Raw genomic sequence first — 20,820 nt, 5'->3', positions numbered from 1 at the left:
GGGGTTGAGGATAATGCCCCCAGGCAGAAAACTCTTGCACCTAAAATTGTTTCAAATCAATCACAGTGTGGCACATCCATGAGATGGTCATAGTATTGCAGTGTGTGACCATTCAGCCCGTGCACTTTGATGTAATTAATGAGAACGGTGAAATAGAAGTGTAATCATTTCTCCAAGAGGAAATGTCAACCCATTAATGAGGCTAAGGCTTACCATTGCCAGGTGAAGCAGCAGATTTCTCCCCAGCTCTTTGGATTGCTGATGTTGTGCGTTCACAGAGGTAGATGTTCATTTCAGACTATGATAGAGGGAAGGGAAATACTTCTGAAGAGGAATTTTTTTGTTTTTTGTTTTTGTTTTTTTGGTTCCTTTAAACCAATGACAGCAGTTTGAAATGATTGCAATTCTAACCATTGTAAAAAAAAGTAAGCATAAAATGTAATTTATAAATATAAGTGAGTGATTGACATTTAAAAGAGGATTTTCAGGTATTTATGCATTTGTGTAAAACCAAATAATCTTGAAATAGCCCTTTACTATTGTTATAATAATTCATTAAAATCATAGCCCACTTTTAAAATTATGTGTTATAGATTACTTGCCCTTGGTTTTCTTGTGACTATCTGTGGTAGATCAGAGTAAGCTGAATTAGAACTATCTGTTTATGTTGTTGGAAGGATGCTTTCATGCTACTAGAGCCGCTTTTTAAGTTTATACAATAATTCTTCAGAAAGTTGAAAACTGCTCTACTGAGACAATAAAAAGATGGAGGCCATATTTTTCCCCAGGTTATATGGTGATGTTTACCAACTAATAACCCATTGACTGAATTTATATTAGAATTTCTTCATTGCTTTTACTACTTAACTTCCATTGGCAGCTTTGGGATTTTATGTAATTTCTTTGAACAACTTCACTGGCTCTGTGAAAGACATGGTAACACTGATGACATTTTTATGGAATCCGCTGTATATTAAAGACAATACATACACGTCAATTTGTTCATGTTCAAAAAAACATAGACAGTCTTTAGAAATAAAGCATGTGATGTTGTGGGTTTTGGTGTTGCTTTTGTTAAGATTTTTATAGTTTGCTTTCTGTAGAAAGTCCATCTTTGCTCTTCACAGAGTTCTTTCAAGAAGCTGGTGACCCAGTATACCTTTTGGGGGAATAGGACTTCACTGGTGGCTCAGACAGTAAAGTGTCTGCCAGCAATGCGGGAGACCTGGGTTCAATCCCTGGGTTGGGAAGATCCCTTGGAGAAGGAAATGGCAACCCACTCCAGCACTCTTGCCTGGAAAATTCCATGAACTGAGGAGCCTGATAGGCTACAGTCCATGGGGTCGCAAAGAGTTGGACATGACTGAGCGACTTCACTTTCACTTAACATTAATAATTAGGAATTTGGCTTTTAGGTTATGAGTTTCTAAGAACTACTTTAAATACATTGTCATTTGTTCACATATGACAGGCATCTTTTCCTCCTAAAAGTGTGTAAAGGAATAAATATATTTTTAAGTGTTTAGGATAAAAATATTACCATGTTTGTTTTGTAGCTTTACTATCAGCAAATACTTTAGGATTTAATAGTTTAATAGTTCCACGGACTTTAATTTCCATTAATGTAATGTCATGTCATAACAGGACAGCTAAGTTGCTTAATGAACATTATGTTCTGTGTGCCTCTTTCTTTTCTTCAATTTTCATTTTGTTACTTGGTGTGCCCATGTCTTAGTAAGTTGGGCTTTCTGGGGACCTTTTTTCCATTTTGGCCTCTGTGGCTCATTTTGAGGCCACATTGTCAAAACTGATGTAGACAACGAGATTAATTTAGTTTTGTTTCTTCCTTTCTAGTGGTGCACTTGAAAACTCCAGGTGGCAAGAACTGCTTTTTTCAGTAAAGTTTATTAGGAGAACTCTGTTTTCTTTTAAAAATAACAAAAACCTGTCATTAAACTTAGGATTCCTTCTTTGTTGACATGAGTAGCCTGAAACATGAAGCTAACTAAATTGCATCAAATTTCGGAGACTAATAATCATACATTTGGGAAAAGAAGCTTCTACACAACCTGTGTTCTGTCAGAGTAATTTAATTAGAGGTAGTGATATTTCAATGTAATTTGTTAATGGGCACATTCTGGGGAAAAAAAAAAGAGAGAGGGAGAGTAATTCTGCCTGAACATTGATCATTTTATATATTTTTAGCTGGATTCTGTCAAAAGAAAGGGTTTTCATTGAATTTCATGGCACAGAGATGCCTGGAGGAAGAATATCAATGAAGTGAAGAACAGCTTAAAATTTTTGAGTTATTAGAATGCATATAAGGCAGAATGTAATAATCTTACTGCTTTTCCAAAAGTTTAATATATGAAATTGTATGCATGGGCATTATTGGACAACTGAAAATCTAAATTTCATATTTTGAATGTCATATCATCCCCACTGCTTGTTTCAATTTTTTTTCCAATTTCATATCCAAGAAGAGTATCATAGTTCTTTATTTTTTATTTGTGACAACTTGTGTACAGATGTTAGTTAAATATTACATAACTTGCCCTGGAAAGGAAACAAAATAACAGCTTCTCTAGATTTTATAATACTTTGGAGAACATTATAATAAAACCTCTTTCTTTTGCTGGGGAAATCCAGAATAAGAACTTCTTTAATCGTGTTAATTTGGCCTAAAATAGCTTTTATTTTGATTTATTTCATTTCACAGACATTTCCACTTAGTTCTACTGCAATGAGAGGCGCTGAGTTCACTCAAGTTGACTCATTATCATGCAGGACAGGTTAGAATGTGCTGCAGTAACACTTACCCCCAGTCTTCTGTGCCTAACACAAGAAAATGTCAATTTCTTCTTCCTGCAAAGAAGTCCACTGTGGTAGCAGGTGACTCCAGGGCACTTCTCTATAGATGGGCTCACTCATCCCCAGGGGTTCAATCCCGTTATCATCTGCATTTAACATATTCTTTCATAATCACCACTGCAGGGAAAGAGAGCATCCACTTTTTTTTTTTTTTTTAATTTCTGCTGTAAAGCAAAGTGACCAAGTTATACATATATATGTATTCTTTATATTCTTTTCCACTATAGTTTATCCCAGGATGTTGAATATAGTTCCGGTGTTATACAGTAGGGCTTTGTTGCCCATCCATTCTATATGTAATAGTATGCAACTACCAGCCCCTAACTTCTAGCTCATCCCTCTCCAGTCTCCTTACCCCTTGACAGCCACAAGTCTGTTCTCTGTGTCTGAGAGTCTGTTTCTACTTTGTAGGTAGGTTCATTTGTGTCATATTTTAGATTGTACATATAAGTGATAGCATATGGTATTTGTCTTTCTCTTTCTGACTTAAATTTACTTAGTATGATAATCTCTAGTTGTATTCATGTTGCTGCAGATGAAATTGTTTCATTCTTGTTTATGGCTGAGTAATATTCCGTTGTCTCTCTGTACCACATCTTTATCCACTCATCTGCTGATGGACATCTATGTTACTTTCATGTCTTGGCTATTGTGAATTGTGCTGCTATTGCTTACTCTTTGGAAGGAAAGTTGTGACCAACCTAGACAGCATATAAGGTCCATCTAGACAAGGCTATGGTTTTTCCAGTAGTCATGCATGGATGTGAGAGTTTGACTATAAAGAAAGCTGAGTGCCAAAGATTGATGCTTTTGAATTTTGGTGTTGGAGAAGACTCTTGAGAGTCCCTTGGACTGCAAGGAGATCCAATCAGTCCTAAAGGAGATCAGTCCTGGGTGTTCATTGGAAGGACTGATGTTGAAGCTGAAACTCCAATACTTTGGCCACCTGATGCAAAGAGCTGCCTCATTGGAAAAGACCCTGATGCTGGGAAAGATTGAAGGTGGGAGGAGAAGGGGACAACAGAGGATGAGATGGTTGGATGGCATCACGGATTCAATGGGCATGAGTTTGGGTAAACTCCGGGTGTTGGTGATAGACAGGGAGGCCTGGCGTGCTGCGGTTCATGGGGTCGCAAAGAGTCAGACACGACTGAGCGACTGAACTGAACTGAAGCATAGCAGTTCATGTATCTTTTGAATTATACTTTTGTGTGGGTATAGAGGGTATCAGTTTTTAAATACTGCTGCTGGGAAGTCATGTGTGTCACTTTAATCTACAGATTTTACTGACCGAAGTAAGCCATGTGGTCATGCCAAGGGTGAAGGGGATGAGAAGTGTTATCTTTCTGAATGTTTAGAAAGAGGAGAAAAACTGAAATATTGGTCATCATTCACAATGCCAACCTAAACCTTTATATTATAGCAGTATGGCAGAATAGATCAGTATTTCCCAACCAGTTGTCAAGAATGAGATACAGATGTGCTGTAGGTACTCATGGTTGAACTTTTCTTATGGTATTAAAAATGTGAAGGCATTTTGATGATGTGTTTGCGTGCTGTCAGTTGCTGTCAGTTACTGAGCAACTCTTTGCAGCCCCATGGACTGTAGCCCACCAGGCTCTCTGCCCATGGGATTTCCTAGGCAAGACTACTGGAGTGGGTTGCCATTTCCTACTCCAAGAAATCTTCCTGACCTAGAGATCAAACCCAAGTCTCCTGCATCTCTTACACTGGCAGGCAGATTCTTTACCACTGAACCATCTGGGAATAGTTCAAGAAACTAACTCATGACAGTGAAAATCACATTGGAATGCTCTGTTATTTTTTTTCTTTTTTGTAAAAACTTACTGAAAATTTTTATTATTTTTCCACTTTGGTAAGACTTGTATAGACTCAAGTCTCTGCATAGCATCTCCCCAGATCTTTTCATTGATCAAGTACTCACCTGCAACTGGAGTGAACACCAGAATCTTTTTTCTCACTGAATCCCCTCTGTTATCTGATCACTGTTTTTATATCAGTGTCTTTATCCTAAGTGAAAATTTTATGCAGATGTTACTTTTATTATTCTTTCTATTTAGTTTGCTTGCAAGTTTTGCTCACACTTTTCTCTGTTTAATTCTAAAAGAGAAGACTTCCCTCGTGGTACAGCGGTTAAGACTTCACCTTCCAGCGCAAGGGGTACAGGTTCGATCCCTGGCCAGGCAGCTTAAATCCTACATGCCTCCTGGCCAAAAAAAATCAAAACAGAAAGCAGAAACAGTAGTGTAACAAATTCATTAAAGACTTTAAAGATGGTCCACATTAAAAAAAAATCTTAAAAAATATTAATTCTAAAAGAAAAGATATGTACATTTTATTTTTATCATTTATCATATACCAGAGAATTATTAATTTTTTTAGTTTTCTCAGTTATTTCCTCTTCTCACCTTATTTTTCCCTCCTTTTGGTTTTTTGTGTTGTTGTTTATTCCTATTGGATTTTGAAATTAACAGAAAATCTTTCTCAGTCAAAATCAATAGTTAATTTTGTGTGCTTTTTAAAAAAATAAAAGTGTTTCTATTCTGTTAAATTTGCATAGGTTTTAAAAAACAGATTCCTTAGAAATAAATTGGTATTTCTGGACATAAAATTTACTAAATTACTAAAGGGGACTGTAAGTTGCAAAAATTAATTGTTTTCAAAATACTTTTTGATTATTCAGAACTATAAATAGTGATTATATTTTGAGCATTTTAAAGCCTGTTAATTATTAAATTAAATGAAAAATAATATTCAGTGTTATCATGTAGATAATGTTATATTTAATTTTCCTAGCTTTTCATATGCTTTATTTTTAAATGTTTCAAAAATGCAGAAGACCTGAAATATATATTTTCTAGGTGTAATGTTTATAATACTCACTTGTATTATATTACTGATAGTGATAATGAAGTTGCTCAGTCGTGTCCGACACTTTGCGACTCCATGGACAGTAGCCAACCAAGCGCCTCTGTCCAGGAGATTTTCCAGGCAAGAATACTGGAGTGGGTTGCCATTTCCTTCTCCAGTTGTATTATATTAATTATACAATATTATTATATTATAACATATGTAATATTATTAGACAGTGGTACTTTAAGTTAATTTTTATGTATTATTTACAGATAGATTTTCTGAAGCTGTACCTGCCTGTAGTTTCTGTTGTGTTTAGATTTCATTTTCAATTATGCTTACTGTCCCAGCCTAGTGCAAAATGAAAAGACTTCAGTCATCGGAAACCCCTCAAATGTTTTCCCTCAAATTGAAATCCATGTGTCCTTATAATTATTTTCACATTTGGTCTAAAGGTTTAATTTCATGCAAAAATGATCGAGTGAAGCTACATGCAGGACTCACTTTGAGGGCACTATACCCCGAAACACCTAATTTAAGCAGGAGAAATTTTGGATTCTCTTAAGCAGAAAGTAAAGAAATTCCTTTATGAGATTGAGTACAGCAAGCTAGCATCAAGCTCTAAAAGCCATTTATAAGATTTTACACATAGTGCTTTAAGCCAGAATGCCTCACACAAAGGGAGAATTTATGTTATCAGTCTGTCTATGCATCATCAATGCTTTACTGGAAACCAGGGAAGTGGAAGAAACAGAAAAGGAGCCAATTTTGAATAATACACTCAGGAGAGGTGGTGATGGCATGTCACACTTCATAGTGGCAGCACTCATCAAAAAGATGATTAGACCCAAAATTATCATTGCATGTTGGTGACTCGAAGGAATTTATAAGTATGTTGGTTCATAGTCGTTAATGAACTTTGGGCCTCCCTGGTGGCTTAGATGGTAAATAATCTATCTACCTGTAATGCAGGAGACCCAGGTTTGATCCCTAGGTTGGGAAGATCCCCTGGAGAAGGGAATGGCTATCCACTCCAGTATTCTCGCTGGAGAATTCCATGGACAGAGGGACCTAGTGGGATACAGTCCATGGGGTCTCAAACAGTTGGACATGACTGAGCGACTAATGCTAACACCGAAATATGTTGGTTCATAGCAGTCATTAGAATCCTTGAAGAGCATTATTTATTTTGGAAACAAGGAAAACAAACTTTTATAAATCAAATATTTCAGGAGATAAAGGAACACTGTAAAGGAAAATTTTAGGCAAATGTTACATAAGGCTGATGCTCTGGCCCTAAGGTGTAAGGGCTGTAAATTACATGAAGACATAAACATCAGGAGTTTAATCCGAGAGTCCCATGATCGGTATTAGGTTTACTCATATAGAAGCTCTTGTATATAGAAATTTGCTCATAAATCTTAACTCCACATAAATTGATATTATGAAAATAAATGACAACAGCTTTATGCAAAGATCAGGGATTAGAAAACCATATTTGCTGATCTATACCAAAGTGCACAAGCTGTCCAAAGGACGCTTTTTTTTTTGCAAGAGTTTATTGGCTAATAGAAAAATGGATCGTGAGTGTGTTTGAATTGTTGTTCACTGCAGATTTGTTGAAGGAGAGTAATTCGCTTGAAGAAAATAGCCCATTTAACTGACATTTTGGAGGACCTGAATGAACTTAATTGAAAATCACAAAGGCTGTGTAAATATTACACATACTTACAGAGCTTATGGATTTGAAGCAAAGTTCAGCTTTGGAAAAAGGAAAAAATTATATATTTGTGATATTTAGTTGGTGTTACATTTTAAATCCTAAGGAAAATTATTGACTGTTCGAGCAATACTTATCTATGCGTGAAGTTGAATTTTATCATTATTTTACAATACTTATGATAAAAAATATGAAAAACTTTTGCATTTCCACAAGGAATTTCAACATTGTGTTTGTCAATTAAAGAAGGACCAGGAAATTTAATCTATGTATTCCTCATGGTTCATGACAAAAAAGATTTTTCTATCAATTGGAGAAAAACTAATATACTCTATGCTACCCATTTGCTACCACTAACTTCTGTGAATAGTTTTCCTTAACGGAAATTATCAAGCATTTGATTTCTCCATCTTAAAAACAAATAAGCTGAATTTTCGTATTAAAATTTTTTTTTCAGTTTTGTATAGAAGTTCTACGTGTATTTTATAGTATGTTTCCTAACATTTTATAGTATGTTTCCTATTTCATTTTTCTTACTATAATTGCTGCAGCTGCTAAATCACTTCAGTTGTGTCCGACTCTGTGCAACCCCACAGACGGCAGCCCACCAGGCTCCACCGTCCCTGGGATTCTCCAGGCAAGAACACTGGAGTGGGTTGCCGTTTCCTTCTCCAATGCATGCAAGTGAAAAGTGAAAGTGAAGTCGCTCAGTCGTGTCCGACTCCTAGCGACCCCGTGGACCGCAGCTTTCCAGGCTCCTCCGTCCATGGGATTTTCCAGGCGAGAGTACTGGAGTGGGGTGCCATTGCCTTCTTCGTCTTATTATAATTAGATGCTATGAAAAAAATGTGGGACTTTCCAGGTGATCCAGCAGTAAAGCACCTTCCAATGCAGAGTATGGGTTTGCTCAGTGGTTGGGGAGCTAGGATCCCACATGCCTTGCAGCCAAAAAACCAAAGCATAAAACCGAAGTAATATTGTAACAAATTCAATAAAGACTTTTAAAATGATCCACATCAAAAAATATATATACATATATCTTAAAAAAGAAAGAGAAAGTGTACTGACTTTTTCTACCAAAGTCCATGTGGACATTTCTAGACTATCTCTAGTGTATCCCACTGTGCATGTGTGAAAAGGATTGGTGGATTCTAAGTGGCTCTAGGAATAATTGTTGCTGAAATTGAAACTCAGAGTCTAGAGTAAGCAAAGAATATCTAAGCTGATTTATGAGCAAACCTGCAGTTGATAACCATTCTTCATTGGGATCTATAAGAAAAAAAAACATGAAATCCTTAGTGTTAAGATAATTCTTCCCTACCTTTCTCCCTATAACTTCTTCATTAATAAAGATCTAGTTCCTTAATAAATATTGCCCTGTACACATGGAAGGGGAACATCTGTCAACACTGAAACTCTTTCTGTTTTCCCAGTTTGCCTTCAGAAATAGCCATTAATGTGGCAAAAAAAATACCATAAAAGTCAATGGGGTATTTAGGCACAAAATTCTTTTACAGTATTCTCTCATAATTGTTTCTAAATATGGTTGATGCTTTACTTAGGCAAGAATTATAAACCATATGTGTATATGTTCACATTTTCATCCCTATGGTTAATGTGTGCTATTAAACTGCTAATACGTTTAATATAGAAGATCTGTGGTTTCCTATTAATATTTTATAAGGATATTATGTTTTTATGGTTAACATTAATTTGAGGTATAGTTTTAAGAGTCAAAATTACTTTAAAATAATTATTTCACTGGTGTTTAATTTTGTATTAATCATGTTAACAAAGTTCTATGTAGTCTAGAACACATTAACTACATATTACATATGGAAACCATGCAGTGGCTCTAATAATAAATTTCTTATTTAATACTATGATGTTTTTAGGCACATACATTTAATTGTGTGTAGAGTTGTTTTCGGAGAAGGCAATGGCACCCCACTCCAGTACTCATGCCTGGAAAATCCTATAGATGGAGGAGCCTGGAAAGCTGCGGTCCATGGGGTCGCTGAGGGTCGGACACGACTGAGCGACTTCACTTTCACTTTTCCCTTTCATGCATTAGAAGGAAATGGCAACCCACTCCAGTGTTCTTGCCTGGAGAATCCCAGGGACGGGGGAGCCTGGTGGGCTGCCGTCTATGGGGTCGCACAGGGTCAGACACGACTGAAGTGACTTAGCAGCAACAGAGTTGTTTTTAATTTGAATTATTCAGTGGATCAAGCTTGTTTTTTCAGTTGTCTAAAGCAGCTCATTTTCTTTTATCCTATGTTTTGAAATTCTGGAGTTTCTACTTTAAGTTATTTGAGCACTCAAGAAAAATTAATATTCTAATATAAAGAAGATTGTCAGAAAAAATATTTCAAATTGAGTTCCTTTTTTTAAAATAACAGAATTTCAACTTTATTACATGTAATAAAATATTATGGCTTTCGTGAAACACCAATTCAGTATCTCCATACATAGGATGTTTATGTAAAGTTATTGATTAAGTTATATTATCTGGCTCCTGCTAACATCATGTTGGAGTAATTCACTGGCACTCATGCTTGGCAGAGACTGAGGATATTCACAGCTATCTACTCCTTTCAAATATCTGATAATATAGCTGGTTAGTCCATCCCCTTGGGGGAATATTTTTTAAATTATTAATATACTATTGTTTAGAAAAGTTCTAAGTTTACAGAAAAATTGAGTGCAAAATACAGAGTTCATACCCCCCTTGAAAGTTTTCCCTGTTACTAACATCTTGCATTAATGTAGCACATTTGCTGCAACCAATAATGATACATTACTATAAATCCTTATTTTACTTTAGGATTCACCCTTAGTTGCGGCTTAGGCTATGGCTTTTGACAAATGCATAATGTCATGTATCTGCCATAACAGAAACATAGAGAATGGTTTCACTGCTAAGGATGTATTTTATTTTAAAATAAACATATCATCACCTTTTATTTAAAACCTATATATTAAAAATGATCAAACTGCTTCCTGTTTTGGAAAATGAAAGTTGAAAATATTATTAAGTTACTGAGAATTCTTTGCCTAACATCCATTAAGAAAATGTGTGAATAACAGAAGCAGCTTCCTTTCAGTGAACTATATATTTCTCCCCACAAGTCATATGACTGTGATGTTTGCTTTTCTCATTTTCAAAGTTAAATTTTAAATCTAATCTTACTAATTTTACCATGTCCCTTGGATATCTCTTTCTCCCTTTCACGTGGCTTCTGTCTATTCTCCTTTTTATTTTTTTATTTTTTTTAATTTAATTTTATTTTTAAACTTTACATAACTGTATTAGATTTGCCAAATATCAAAATGAATCCGCCACAGGTATACATGTGTTCCCCATCCTGAACCCTCCTCCCTCCTCCCTCCCCATTCCATCCCTCTGGGTCGTCCCAGTGCACCAGCCCCAAGCATGCAGTATCGTGCATCGAACCTGGACTGCCAAACATATTCTGTCGTAGTCCTTCTGAAAACCTTTTGAAAGTCTATAAATAGTAAATAAATATATGAATTATAAATATATATTGGTGCTGTGACTAAGGTTCTATAGCATAATGGTTTTCCACTTTTTATTTTTCTGTTAATGTCTATGTTTCTATAAAAATTTTCATGTAAGTAAGGCTCAGCATTTGGTGCTAGGGCAGAAGTGAATCTTGTCAAATTTGAGAAAATATTCATGGTGCAGCTAAGTCAAAAGTGAACAAGACAGCATTGAATAAACATTGACCCATTGTTAATAAATGGAATTCATGTGTTACCCACTTGTTAGACTACAGAGTGGGTGGTTTAAACGACAGAAATTTATCTCACAGTTCTGGAGACTGGAAGTCTGAGATCAAGGTGCCAACGGGTTTGGATTTTCTCGAGATCTTTCTCCTTGTCTTCCAGATGGCCATCTTTCCCTGTGTCCATACAATGACCTTTCCTCTGTGTATATGTGCAACTATGTCCAAATTTCCTTTTCTTATAAGATGTCAGTAATACTGGATGAGGGTCTACTCATATGAGCTCATTTACCTTAATTACCTCTTTGAAAACCATATCTCCAAATACATTAAGTTCAGTCGCTCAGTCGTGTCCGATTCTTTGTGACTCCCAAATACATTGGGTTGGCCAAAATTTTGTTTGGGTTTTTCTGTAAGATGTTACAACCCAAATGAATATTTGGCCAGCCTAATACTTATATTCTGAGGTATTAGGAATTAGAATTTCAGCCTGTGAATTTAAGGGAAAGCAATGTAGTCCATAGTACCATTGAAGTTAGCAAGCTTTTTAATTTGCGTGACTTTGAAAGCAGTAAAACCTGGTAATTACTGATTAAGCATGTGAACGAGGTGCTGTTTGTGCATTAAATCACAACCACAGGATGAAGTCAGGACCAATATCTCACTAAGGAAAACTTTTTCAGTTGGCAGTGGACTTATTTTCAGTTAAGGTATTGATTTCACTCGTTGAATGTACAAAAAGAATTAATATCAATACAACACATTTACAGTTAATACAACACATAATACATCACAGTCCTTTAAAACTGAGTGATGCCCAAAACGTTGCTTATCTTAATATCAGAGCAATGAAAATTAGCATTTGTTTAAAAATCTCAGAATAGTTTGATGACATAAGTATTAAACCAATGGGGACAAGGGTACTAGAAAAGCTAAAAGATTTTAAGTGACCACCTTTATGGTTTCCTCCAAAGTGTTTTCTCAGAGCCAGACTGTCTGGGGTCACACACTTCTCATTCGTAGGATCTGCAGTGACCCTTGGTAGGAAAAGGCACATTTTTTCAAAGGCCTCCATCTTTGCTGGCTTGTAGCTTTTTGACACCTGACTCCAAATAGGTAGCTGAGTAGCAGATGAGCCAAAGTCCTTGACAGTAGCAGTGAGTGTGAATTTTTTTCATCTGTCACACACACTCACAAGTCCCTAAGGGGCTCAGTTCCTCCCTTCTGTGGGACCTTTAGGCTGTACTCCAATTGAAGAACTCCTTTTTAATATGCTAGTTACTTTGATACTTTCAAAGATTTAAACGTGGCACTGTTCTCTTCCCAAGCATCTACCAAGCCTCTTTATCATTGATTTACTTTTATTGTTTATTAAAGGTTTAAGACATATGAGTTGAGTTAGATCCTTTCGTGTTTTTGTAGGGCAAGCAAACACAAGGAGTCAAGCAGCATGGAGTGTAGATGGATTTCTGAATTTTCTGCCCTGTCCGTAGAACAGAGAGAACAACTCTCACTTTGGGTGGTTATTCTTTAGGTTAAAGTAGATAACCTAACCTTAAGTGTTTTTTCAAGTGCCTAGCATTCAACGAGTATTAATTCATTTTCTTTCATAACCCAACCACCTAAACAAAGTCAAATTATTGCAAGTCCCTGGGTTTTGTTGTTGTTGTTGAGTATTGCTATAATAGGCTGCTGCTGCTGCTGCTAAGTCGCTTCCTGCTTTCTAGTATTTTTTTTTAATTTAGATATTAATCTATATAATTGGTCTGTAGTATTTAATGAATATTTATTCTGTCCTATCACTGTTAAGTGTCAAAGAAACAAAAGAACTCAGACTCACTGTCAGGAAGCCACAGTGAGGTTATGGTCCACTTACAGAGACAAGATCTAGTCACATGAAATCATTAATAAGTAGACATTACTTATTATAATTATTATTATAATAAACAAAGTGCTAATATGTATTTCTATGGACAGGAAACATAGGAACACTTTTTTTTTTTTTTTTTTAAATTTCAGAGCCTTCCCAAATAAGGGCACAGGCTGCCATTTTTCTAAGGACATCCAAGAGGCCCCTTTCCCTGACTCTGAAGCTGTGGCTAGGAGAAAGGGGAGAGGAGTGGTCCAGGCCCAGAAAAGGTGATAAATATGAGTGTAGGGGCTTCCCAGGTGGTTCAGTGGGTAAAGAACCCGCCTGCAATGCAGGAAATGCAAGAGATGCAGTTTCTGTCCCTGGGTTGGGATGATCCCCTGGAGGAGGACATGGCTACCCACTCCAGTATTCTTGCCTGGAGAATCCCATGGACAGAGGAGCCTGGCGGGGTACAGTCCATAGGGTCACAAAGATCAGACACTGCTGAAGGGACTGAGCACCCATGCGTAGAATGTGGGCCACAGCAACGTGGAAACTGGCTGAGAAATCTGTCTGACTGGGCAGAATAAATTGTAGAAGATGATGTATTGCGTTAGTGAAAAAGTTCGGTTGGGTTTTTCCGTAAGATGGAAAAACAGGAAAAAACCTGTTCAACTTTTCGACCAACCCAATAGATAAAACCAAAAAGACCAAGTGACTAAGAATTAAGAGAGCATTGTATACTAGGTCAAAGAGTTGACATATAATATTGCAGGCAGGGAGGAGAAAATCACTGCAGATGTTTAGTCTAGAAGTGGACACGCAGTGACCTGGAGCAGGAGAAAGACCACCCACGCAGGCAGATGCAACAATCCAGGTGTGAATGGATGAGGAATACCAGACTGTAAAAGTCAACAAGAAAGTGCAGAAAAGTGTTTAACGTTTCTCATCCACATTGTATGTTTTTAAGTATGGTGAATACCTTTTGTGATATAAAAAGGAATTTTTATACAAGAAGATGCTGAAAGTCTTTCATTTTGATTTCTCAGCAGGGCTCCCCTAAACAATTTGACTTTTCATTTTGTTGTCTTAATAAAAGACAAGCAGTAGATGGCATTGTTTTATAGAAAAGATTCCCATGTTTCATTTTTAAATCACACGGCATGTAAGATGGGGTAATTAAGTTATCTTCTGGGATATTTCTACTTCAAAGACAAATATTTTGACTTATCATAATCTAGTGTGAGATACAACTTTTCATTTTGCAATGTTTGAAAGATGAAGGATGGTATATGTGGATTATGTGGGAAAATAATATATTCAGTGAAGTATTTTATGACTGTTATCAAGGATTTTACGGTTACTTAGGGTAATAAGCTTGCATGTTATTTGTGGTCTGGTGTGCATCTCAGTGAATTTATGCTGATGAAAACAAAAGAATTTAATTAATTCACATGTGGGTGGGAGTTCAAAAAATGAACGTAGGTCCTTGGAAAATGCAAAAAATATATATGATTTTACTTTGTTATGTGTGACTATTAATTGAATTCCAAAATGTATCCAGTGTAATTGTGGTCAGAATATAACCTCACATGTTTACAGAAGTGAAAAATTATTTTTTTTCTTTGATCCTTTTATGTTCTTCCCATAGAATTTTTCTTCAAAAAGAATGATTAAGAATTTCAAAGAAAATCATCTTCCGTGGAGAATATTTTTATTATAATTTTATTTTGGCTTGAATAGGTCTAGTTCTACATTTATAAGTACGTGGTTTAACCTTTGTTTTGTTTCCAGTGAGACATAAGCTGCTTGATGTTGCCTTTAAGAAAGCATTCATTTTTTTCAACTTTTAAGTCATTACATGTAAGATAGAGCTAATTAAGATATTGACTTTTTTTTTTTCATTTTTTTCTATTCTTAAGACATTTTCAGTTGTTTATTTTGAGATGTACCTTTATTTTCATTTGTTTGAAAACCTACAGAACGGTTAGTACTTCATAAAGCTAGGATAAACACCACAAGAGCTAGAAGTGGCCAATTAATCACCTTTTAAGTACCATGAGGTTTTGTCGTTCTGGAGCATAGTGGGCATTCAGTATTGATGAATATTATTGCTTTATTCCTTTCAGAATTTATTCCAAAATTATATATTAAGGCTGCATGCCAGGAAACATGCAGGGTATACAAGATAGCTAAGAAAATTTGCTCTGAAGTTCTTGCACTGTGAGTGTCAGGCGTGGCTTTAGAACTATGGTGATGAGTTCAGGTTGCTACACAAAGACTGAAAAGCAGTAATTTTTTCTGCCCTCAGTGACTCTGGAGCTGAGATGTATAGTATCAGTAGAAGTTTGTTAGGGAATGGAAGGCAGCATCGGTGAGACCTGGAAAGGAACAGGTATTCCTGAGGGTCCAGAATCCAGGAGCTTGTGGAAGAAAGAGGAAGACTTTGGAACAAGGAGATGCTGGGGAATAACTCAGAACATCTGACATTCTCTAGAAAGAAAATTCCTGAAACAGAACTACCATATGATCCAGCAATTCCACTCCTGAGTATAAATCTTAAAAAAAAAAAAAAAGAAAAGAAAAGAAAGAAAGACTCTTTTGAAAAGAAAACATGCACTCAGGTGATCATTGCAGCATTATTTACAGTTGCCAAGATATGGACGCAACCTAAGTGTCCATCAACAGATGAATGGATAAAGAAGATGTGATGTGACATATATATAAAATGGAATACTACTCAGCCATACCTAGAGTGAAGTTTTGCCACTTGTAGCAACATGGATGGACTTGGAGGGGATTACACCGAGTGAAATAAGTTAGAAAAAGACAGCTACTATATTATATCACTTATATGTGGAATCAAAAATTAAAATTAACTAGTGACTATAACAAAAAAAGAAGCAGACTCACAGATAAAGAGAACAATCTAGTGGTTACCAGTGGGGAGTGAAGTGAGGGGAAATTTAGGGATGGAGAAGTAGTAGGTACAAACTGTTGGGTGTAAGACAGGCTAAAAGGATGTATTGCTTCGCTGGTGGCTCAGCCAGTAAAGAAATCCGCCTGCAAGGCAGGAGACACGGGTTCGATCCCTGTGTCAGGAAGATCCCCTGGAGGGGAGGGCATAGTAACCCACTCAGTATTCTTGCCTGGAGAATCCCATGGACAGAGGAGCCTCATGGGCTATATATAGTCCCTGGATCGCAAAGAGTCTGACACGACTGAAGCGATTTGGCACGCACGGCACGTGAAACATGGGAAATGTAAATAATATTTTAAAATAACTATAAACCGAGTGTAACCTTTAAAAGTTGTATAAAAATTTCAAGATAACAATTCTTTGACTAATGTAAAAATAAAATTTTTGCATTTCATGTTCAGTTCAGTCACGCAGTCGTGTCCCACTCTTTGTGACGCCATGGACTGTAGCACGCTAGGCTTCCTCATCCTTCACCATCTCCTGGAGTTTGCTCAAACTCACATCCATCGAGTTGGTGAGGCCATCCAACTATCTCATCCTCTGTCGTCCGCTTCTCCTCCTGCCTTCATTCTTTCCCAGCATCAAGGTCTTTTCCATTGAGTAACATTTCATGTTACTAAGTTTTATTCTACCCTAAGCTTATTTAACTTACATGCAGAGTACATCATGAGAAACACTGGGCTGAAAGAAGCACAAGCTGGAATCAAGATTGCCAGGAGAAATATCAATAACCTCAGATATGCAGATGACACCACCCTTATGGCAGAAAGTGAAGAGGAACTAAAAAGCCTCTTGATGAAAGTGAAAGAGGAGATTGAAAAAGTTGGCTTAAAGCTCAACATTCAGAAAACAAAGATCATGGCCTCTGGTCCCATCACTTCATGGGAAATAGATGGGGAAACAGTGGAAACAGTGTCAGACTTTATTTTTCTGGGCTCCAAAATCACTGCAGATGGTGATTGCAGCCATGAAATTAAAAGACGCTTACTCCTTGGAAGGAAAGTTATGACCAACCTAGATAGCATATTCAAAAGCAGAGACATTACTTTGCCAATAAAGGTCCGTCTAGTCAAGGCTATGGTTTTCCCAGTGGTCATGTATGGATGTGAGAGTTGGACTGTGAAGAAAGCTGAGCACTGAAGAATTGAGGCTTTTGAACTGTGGTGTTGGAGAAGACTCTTGAGAATCCATTGGACTGCAAGGAGATCCAACCAGTCCATTCTAAAGGAGATCAGTCCTGGGTGTTCTTTGGAAAGACTGATGCTAAAGCTGAAACTCCAATACTTTGGCCACCTCATGCGAAGAGTTGACTCATTGGAAAAGACTCTGATGCTGGGAGGGATTAGGGGCAGGAGGAGAAGGGGATGACAGAAGATGAGATGGCTGGATGGCATTACGGACTCGAAGGATATGAGTTTGGGTGAACTCCGGGAGTTGGTGATGGACAGGGAGGCCTGGCATGCTGCAATTCATGGGGTCGCAAAGAGTCGGACACGACTGAGCGACTGAACTGAACTGAACTGAAGCTGGATATAGATTTAGATGGATAATTGTTTTTGCCTTTGTAATATAATTAATTTTATTTATTTATTTTTACAGTGAAGTTTAGCAACTGCAATGGGAAAAGAAAAGTACAGTATGAGAGCAGCGAGCCAGCAGATTTTAAGGTGGATGAAGATGGTATGGTGTATGCCGTGAGAAGCTTCCCCCTCTCCTCTGAACACTCGAAGTTCCTGATATATGCTCAAGACAAAGAGACTCAGGAAAAGTGGCAAGTAGCAGTAAAACTGAGCCTCAAACCAGCCTTACCTGAGGATTCAGTGAAGGTAGAGTATCTAATTATGGCTTTGGATGGACTTAATCAGGATTGTACAGTTTGAACTATGTGCATACTTTGCATCAGATCAATGAGTGGCCAGTATTGGAATTTTTATCAACTTCAGTTGCTGCAGTACTATTTTGCTGTTTGTTTGTTTTTTTTAATTTTACAGGATACTTTAGATTAAACGTTTTATCAGCAATCCTAAACTGTATTTGAAAGATTTGTTTATACTTTGAGATTTATAACTTAAATTTACTTAGAAATAGTTGTTTGTTTTAAATTACTTAGAAGCTTTACAAGCTGTCAAATTTAACCACAAGATAAACAGTTGTTTATAAGTTGTCATCAGACAAACTTATGGCAGGGGAAGTAGAGATTTACAGTAGTAACAGGAAAACATTTCTGCCAAGGAGTATTGGGTTTTTGTCTTGTCCCTCAATAATCAAATTGGGGAACTTGAATTATTTATGCTATGGACGTGACTTTTAGGAATAATACACTTCCTTCTGGTGGAAATTGCTGTAAGACAAGATAAAACAAATAAGATACACTTTTTTTAATTTTATTTTATTTAACTTTAAAATATTGTATTGGTTTTGCCATATATCAAAATGAATCTGCCACAGGTATACATGTGTTCCCCATCCTGAACCCTCCTCCCTCCTCCCTCCCCGTACCATCCCTTTGGGTCGTCCCAGTGCACCAGCCCCAAGCATCCAGTATCGTGCATCGCAACACTTTTAACGGAAAATTTATTTCAACTGAACATTTGCTAAGTACTTCTTTTGTGTAAGCCACTATTTTAAGGATTTTAAATAAGATACAATAACTTCTTCAGTAAAGTTATGATAACACTATTAGTTTCTGAATATTATAGTTCTTTGAGTTAATTGGAAATAAATATGGGGGCGATGCCATATTCATATAATTGGTCTGTGATTTTATGAACTATAACTGTTACATTAAAATATAAGAATACACATATTCATTGTTGGTATTGTAAATGTGAGAGCCACAGCAATAATCAAATGTGAATAGATATTAGAGAAAAAGATATCATTTTTTCTCTTATACCAATGTTAGACTTTCATTATGTGAAATGTAATTTGTTAATCTATTAACTGTGAAGGGAAATCATGTCATTTGGGTAATATAAAATAAGGATCTGGTAACTAATTGAATGAAAAGATGCTTTTGTTGTTGTTGAGGATTCACTGTGTTCCAGCAAACCAGCTTGGATGTTTGCATTGAAGCAGCGTGGGCTAATGGCTAAAATGTCCACAGATACAGGGAAAAACAGAAGAAAATGTTGACATCCAGCAGAGATTAATACCCCATGTGCAAAGTGGGTCATCTATAGCATCCATCATAGCTGACATAGGTTTAGAATAATTACAGCATTAATTCTGTGGGATTTAATAGGGTCATAAATATTTGAGACGTTCCTTAGCAGTATGTATTAAACTTCTCTTGGAATTCAAATTATATTTTAGCACATCAAGATCTAAATTTAATGTACAGTAGCACATTACCTGAACTGTGGTTTAAACTAATGAGAAATGTATAAAGGGTACTATTAAATTTTGCTCAATGTTAACTACTATCTAAGATGGTTTATAGAAACTGCAAATAGTTTACACAGCTGAGCCACCTAATACATTGTTTGGTATTTCATTTTTCAATAAACAGTGTCACCCACAATTTTATGGTGAATTGGAAAAAATCGCTCAATTGTGTCCAGCTCTTTGTGACCCCATGGACTATACAGTCCATGGAATTCTCCAGGCCAGAATACTGGAGTGGATAGCTGTTCCCTTCTCCAGGGGATCTTCCCAACCCAGGGATCGAACCCAGGTCTCCCGCGTTGCAGGTGGATTCTTTACCAGCTGAGCCACCAGGGAAGCCCACAATTTTATGGTGCTTTCTATTATTTTAATAGGGGGATGAGGACAGGGCCTCCAGACTTATTTTCTTGCCTATAATAAAGTGTGATTCTATACTTACGGGTATCCATTGATATTGATGTACTTTCAGAAAGTGTTTTTCTAGTACTCAGGAATGTCTTCTTGTATTTTCATGTGAAGGAATCACGAGAAATAGAAGAAATAGTGTTTCCAAGACAAGTGACTAAGCACAATGGCTACCTGCAAAGGCAGAAGAGAGACTGGGTTATCCCTCCCATCAACTTGCCAGAAAACTCCAGAGGGCCTTTTCCTCAAGAGCTCGTCAGGGTAGGGTGACACGATTTCACTGATCTCTGTGGCATGTGTTCAGTGTATGTTAGAAGTGCTTCTGTCTCTTTTTTCCACAAAGTAGAGTTTAAGACATGTGTGTACTATTTTGTATTGATGAAATGTCTCTAGGGTTGTAAAGAGTCTCTTTTTCATTACCTTGGGTTATTTACAGGCAGAGCTTTCTGTGGGTCCGTCCAGTGTGCCATGGATGCTGAAGTTTGTTCGGTGTCTGAATATATACACCCTAGTCGCACAGAGTCGGACACGACTGAAGCGACTTAGCAGCAGCAGCAGCAGCAGCTCCCTCATGCATTCACACCCACACTGTACCCTTCCCCTTCCACCTTATCTTCCCTGTCTGAAAGCTGCATTCCCCAGGATGATCTTTGCCCTCTACAGATAGCTTCTGGGCCAAAGAAAAAATAAAGGGGCAATCATTGCTAAAAATGCTGGTACTGAGTGCATTTGAGAGATTTTTAAAGAAATAAAAAAATGACCTCTGATACCATTAACAGACTCCCTGGGGCTGCACAAAAAACATAGGCTTTCAGATTTGAAGAGCAAGGTTTTTTTTTTTCCAGTTACTCTGAATGCATACTATCAGACCCAGGGGGGGAAAAACATGACAGACATTTCTATATGCTTAGTAAAATTAGCAACTTGTTATTTATTACAAAAAGAAAATGAGACAACTAGCTGTATTCTCAAATTTAGTAGA

At 36.8% G+C, this 20,820-nt stretch overlaps 1 protein-coding gene across 2 annotated transcripts in view; it reads left to right on the top strand.

The window, feature by feature from the left end:
• Positions 1-20,820, top strand: part of CDH2 (cadherin 2) — a 247,523-nt gene that overhangs the window by 162,102 nt on the left and 64,601 nt on the right. For both annotated transcript variants that reach the window (XM_025273239.3, XM_044934638.2), the window contains exons 3-4: positions 17,646-17,872; positions 19,953-20,099. In XM_025273239.3, the coding sequence (XP_025129024.2) occupies positions 17,646-17,872; positions 19,953-20,099 (374 nt within the window). The remainder of the gene's footprint in view (positions 1-17,645; positions 17,873-19,952; positions 20,100-20,820) is intronic.

The sequence above is a fragment of the Bubalus bubalis genome, chromosome 22, assembly GCF_019923935.1.
Source record: "Bubalus bubalis isolate 160015118507 breed Murrah chromosome 22, NDDB_SH_1, whole genome shotgun sequence".
Classification (NCBI taxonomy): Eukaryota; Metazoa; Chordata; class Mammalia; order Artiodactyla; family Bovidae; genus Bubalus; species Bubalus bubalis.
The sequence above is the reverse complement of the archived record's forward strand: the minus strand, read 5'-3'. Positions and strand labels throughout refer to the sequence as shown.